Genomic DNA, 5,195 nt, shown 5'->3' with positions numbered 1-5,195 from the left:
TTTTTTTTTTTTTTTTTTTTTGTACTTAATTTTCTGTAGATTGAGGTTGCTTTCATTTCAAGGATTGGAGTACTTAAAAGATCTCTGGTTAAAGAGGTTCTTTTCTATAACACAGTATGGTTTATCTTTCCTTTTTTTCTTATTGTTTGGGGTGATAGTGAAGTCATGAGTCCGCCTGCACCCCCACCTCCCTTCCTCCTCCCCTTCCTCTCTCCCTGAAATTTCTCCCATTTTGTTTTCTTCTTCCTTTTTACCATCCAGTTTCCCAAAGACACCGCTGCCCTTCTCTGTGCCCTTTTCCCCTGAAGCAGTGCCCTTCAAAGCCAGCCCCCTGCCCCTCCGCCCTATATTTCCCTTTCTCACTGTCCCTGCGTGATGTACCAGGATGCACCAGGAGCCTGGACAGGATTTTATACGTGGAGCTCGCGTTCTTGCCAGCAGTGGCTTCAAAGCAGTCTTTGTGTCCTTCCTCCTTTCTCTTTTTCTTACTGTCTTCCCGGGGCTTGTGTCCAAAGGGTGACATACACTCTTGCTGGGACTTGGTATTCACTTTTCTTTCATTTACAAGTGATCTGAAACTTGTAGAATTCCCTCTTCTAATTACACAAAGGTGTGGGTTTTGCACAGTTTTACTAGTTTTCCTTGCTGCTCTGTATTGCTTTGTGGGGAATTCATCACACCAATCTAATGCACCTCTTCCTAAAAGGTTCTTGGGCACACAAGAAAAGGTGTTGTTTTCTTCAGAACTGTAGTCCTCCTGGGATGGGCATAGATCTGAGGGAGCCAAACTGTATGTTCTTTGCACACGTGAAAACTACTCAAATGTTAATTTACTGCGGGCATGGATTTATCTAGAGTGGAGAACTTCTAGGACAAAAAAATCTAAGCATTTCAGGCATGTATTTGCATTCAAATATATTTTTTTATGCTGAGTGCAAGAACATGTAATAAAAGTGACAATATACTAAGCATTACTGAGTACACCAAAACACTTTGAAATCCATCAATCACCCAGCAACCCTATGAGTAATAATGATTTTGTCACAACTAACTGTTCCTGTATTTGACATATGAGGGACCAAGACTTTCCTGGTTACTGAGTGACGGACTGAAACCTAAGTCCCTTGGGAGGTGGGACGGTACCACTTCCAACACCAGGAGTGCTTACACTAAGTTTTCCCTTGTTTGACTTTTTTTTTTTTTTTTTTCATTCAATCACCTTTATTCTAAGGCCACTCCTTGGTAACAGGTTATTGGGGGAAATATTTTTTTTTTTTTGTCATTCAATCACCTTTATTCTAAGGCCACTCCTTGGTAACAGGTTATTGGGGGAAATACTTTTTAGTGTTACAGCTTGAATGGATTTGTTCTGTAAAAAGTAGCATGAGTTGCTTATTCAGTGAGGTAAAGAAGCATGTTTGCACTAATGAGCCCCTCACCTCTCTCCTCGCAGAGGGCAGCTATGGGATGGATGGGAAGGTTAATCTGTCCAACCCACTGCAGATGCCACCTGGCCGGCCTGGCAGAGTTACAGTGTGAATGGACGTAGCTCACAAATCAGGCACAGCCGTAGACTTAGCCTGGTAACGACTGATTACTTGAAGGATACAGCTAGAGTATTTGCACTGCTGAACACTCTGAGCAAAAGCCAGCAAGTCCGACTGAAACTGCTCACGGTGATGGGCTCCCGGTCGTCTCTGCTGAGCACCCAGCGCCAGTGGCGATGCCTTCTGCAGAGTCGGACAGAGACCCAAGTCAGACAGCCGGGAAGCTCTTCATTTGGCCTTGCCAGCTGACCTTCGGACCCTTCATTTGATCCGACCGACATTAAGTCCAGAGAGTACACTTGAACGGAATAATGACATTCCAGAGGTGAATCATCCGAATTCTGAACACTGGAGAAACGGCAGACCTAAAAAACAGATGGGGCACGAGGAGGTGGATCGTGCTGAAACAGTTTCAGCGACAGCGGCCTCACAGAGCTGGCGCTCCAGCCCCGCCCCAGGCTGCAGCCCCCAGCCCCGCTGGTGGCCCTGGAGAGCGTGTGTTGGAAGATGAGCTGTGTCTCCCCGTGCATTCTGATGGAAGCATCGTTCATCAGGTGCTCCGGGTGCACAGCCCAGAGCAGCCTGCTCCTGCCCGCTGAGCGCAGTGAGGAGCGACCCGAAGGAGGGCTTGGGGCAGGGCCTCCTCTCCGCTCTCCTTGGATGAGATGAAGTCGTTATCCTAAACATGAGGTTTCCTTTTAACTTTTTCTTAGCAAACAAGTAACAGCAATCCTGGCTGCCAACATTCCAAGTTACCCTGAGTCCGATCGTGCAGACTTTAGTGTGCCTGTGGGGGAGAGGGGCGAGAGCATCCAGCAACTCCGCATCTCATCGTAATTCACTCTGCCAGGAGTAGAAAGAATGTTTGGGTTATTTTTTTGTTTTGTTTTGTTTTGGGAGCTAAAACAGTATTATCTTATGGAGGTTGTAGGGGCATGCATATATAAATGTTATCCAGTCAAAATGGCTAGAATTGTGCCTTTCGTGGTCTCTAAAACTTGACGTCCTTGGTGAATCTGTCAGTACACTTTCACTGCCTGCGCAATGAAGTTCTAATGCATTTTTAACCACTGGAATTTTTCAATGTCATCATTTCTGGTTCAGTGATTTTGCACTTTTGAGATTGGCAGGCCATGTCTGTTTGGTTAGCATTATTATTATATTATTGTTATTAACAGGGTTATCACAGTCACGCTGCGCTCGGTGTGATAAAGTAAAATACACTCCCGAGGACGACACACAGTATAGATCACATGCTGTTTAACATAAGCTTTTGCCAGAACACAGTGCATGCGCTTTACCTTGACTTGCTAAGATTGATTAGCAGAAAGGCATGGCTAACAATGCTGGTGGTAAAAATAAACAAAGAAGACTAAGATTGCCTGCTCTCTCTGTGCCTAGCCTCGAGTTGTTCACCTGTACTTAAGATTGTGAAATTTTAATTATTTTCATGACAGAAGAAAAGGGACTAAAGACCTTGGCTTTCATCTTTATTTTGTTTTCTCGGCCTCATTAATAAGCTTAAGTGTTGAGAAAATATATGTAGTCTTAAATTTATATAAGGAACTTTTTCAGTTAACTAAAATCATGAACGTTCATTCCATAATTTAAATGCATCATAAGGGAGATTAATTTTGTGACATTGTTGAATGACTATTTTAAGTCCTTCACCACCAACTTCAGAATTTTTAAAGACAAAATTGCTGTTGAAAAATCTGTATTCTTGCCAATATTCTTGTTTTGTATTAGATTTTTAAATACCAGCAAAAGGAATACCTCACTGAAAGTCATCAGAACCCTATTCAATTGCTCGAGATTATTTTGTCTCAGTGGTTTTCTTTTTATTTTTAGAAACTCAAACATTTAGATAAGTTATGTTTTCACTAAGTGTTTAAGATAAACTTTTAAAGAAAATTTAATATGTTATAGTTGTATCTTTGGTAACTTTAAGTCTTTATCATAGACTCTGTACATATGTTAAAATTAGCATTTATCAGATGTGTGTGTCATCAGATGAATGACAGAATAAACATATTTATGGTCATGAATGATGCTCTTTGTAAAAAGATTTCAAGATATTAGGAAGTATACTGTGTTTTTAATCCTGTATAATACCCTGTGATACTTTTATAGAACAATTCTGGCTTCAGGAAAGTCTAGAAGCAATATTTCTTGAAATAAAAGGTGTTCAAAATATACCTGTGTCAGAGAAATGAACTTAACCATTTTATGGCAGGCACATTCCTTGCAGTTGACTCCTTGTAACTTCATTCGTTCTAAGTTAACTTACATGACTGAATATTAGCCAGACTTGGAAAACTGCTCCAAGGTCAGATCAGTGACTTTGGCATGGATGCGTCGCACTGCTGTCCGGGAAAACTGCGGCAGAGACAGCACCGGGGGCCTCCTGGACACGCGACCTGGGCAGATGCGTGGGCTCCAAGCTGGGTCTAACGTTCTCACCATCCTGAAATACACTGACATTTTCCACTGGGCTCTGCAAATCACATGGCAGGTCCTGGGCAGCACACATGGAGTACTCCAAAAAACAAAACAAAAGGTAACATCCGTCCCAGTCGGTTTGAGTACTTTGGGGACCATTCACTTCAGTGGAAATAGAAACCCAGTTCCTCCCCAGACCGGCAATCTCTGATTGACAAGCCCCATCTGCTACTTTCTGTGTCATTTGGCCCTCAGGTCAAGGAGCTAAGAAATGTCCAGAGATTAGATATAAAATGTCCACAGGTTAGAAGGTTAAAAAGAAATAAGGAAAGAAAAAAACCACAAAGGATTCGAGGGGTTAACTGTCAATCCTTAGATGATTGAAGAAACTGTAGTTTCATCAACAGAGCAGTTAGGGCTAATGGTGCTGTTGCTCCTTGCTTTAAAAAACAATGAATGGCGCCAGGGATGTAGCTCAGTGGCACCGCACCACCTGCCTGGCAAGTGCAAGGTCCTGAGTTTGATCCCCAGTACCACAAAAAAAGTGCATATGAGTTGTACATATTCGTGGAACTCAGTGTGATGTTTCCATACATGTATACAGTGTGCATTGGTCGAACCCAGCCACCCTTCTGCCCGGCACTCCCGGTCCCCAGCAGTCAGTCACTATTTTACTTCCAAGTCAACTTTGCTTTAGTTTCCACATGTGAATGTGCAAATATTTGTCTAATTTGCTCCTTTAGTATAAAATGTGACTAGGGCAAAAGTTGCTACCCTCGAGAAACACTGTGTCAGAAACTATGCTGTGCCTACCATGTGAAAGGCGCCAGAGAGAGGCTGTGTCTCCCAGGACTGGATCTCAGAAACTGAAACGCCCTTAGAGTTGGCTGTCCGACAGATCTGGTTTGATCTGGTGCCCAGGAAGGCCGAGCTGCTTGTCCATTCCCCATCGCTCATGGGTCCGTACAATGAAGAGAGGGCCAGCCCCTCTGCAGTTTCTCCATTTACACACAGAAGAAACCTACAGTAAAGCCCCATTTGACAAGGATGCCCCCACCTGGTGAGAAAGGAACAATGAGCACAACGTTTCAGAAGATCCACGCTAAGGGGCTGGGGATTTAGCTCAGTGGCACCATGCCTGCCTGGAAAGCACAAGGTCCTGAGTTCAAGCCCTGGTGCAAAAAAAAAAAAAAAAAAAAAAAAAAC

The 5,195-nt window shown here is 43.3% G+C and overlaps 1 protein-coding gene across 2 annotated transcripts in view; it reads left to right on the top strand.

The window, feature by feature from the left end:
* Sulf1 (sulfatase 1) overlaps positions 1 to 5,195 on the top strand; it is a 175,174-nt gene that overhangs the window by 166,470 nt on the left and 3,509 nt on the right. The window contains exon 21 of one of the 2 annotated variants that reach the window (XM_010608992.2): positions 1,454 to 3,787. The exons of the other annotated variant lie outside the window; for it this stretch is intronic. Coding sequence (XP_010607294.2) covers positions 1,454 to 1,484 — 31 coding nt within the window. The 3' untranslated portion in view covers positions 1,485 to 3,787. Of the gene's footprint in view, positions 1 to 1,453; positions 3,788 to 5,195 lie in introns of those variants that run through there. 2 annotated transcript variants of the gene reach the window in all.

The sequence above is a fragment of the Fukomys damarensis genome, unplaced genomic scaffold (assembly GCF_012274545.1).
Source record: "Fukomys damarensis isolate Sample0158 unplaced genomic scaffold, DMR_v1.0_HiC HiC_scaffold_5, whole genome shotgun sequence".
Lineage (NCBI taxonomy): Eukaryota > Metazoa > Chordata > Mammalia > Rodentia > Bathyergidae > Fukomys > Fukomys damarensis.
Note: the sequence above shows the minus strand (reverse complement) of the source record. Positions and strands in the feature narration are given on the sequence as shown.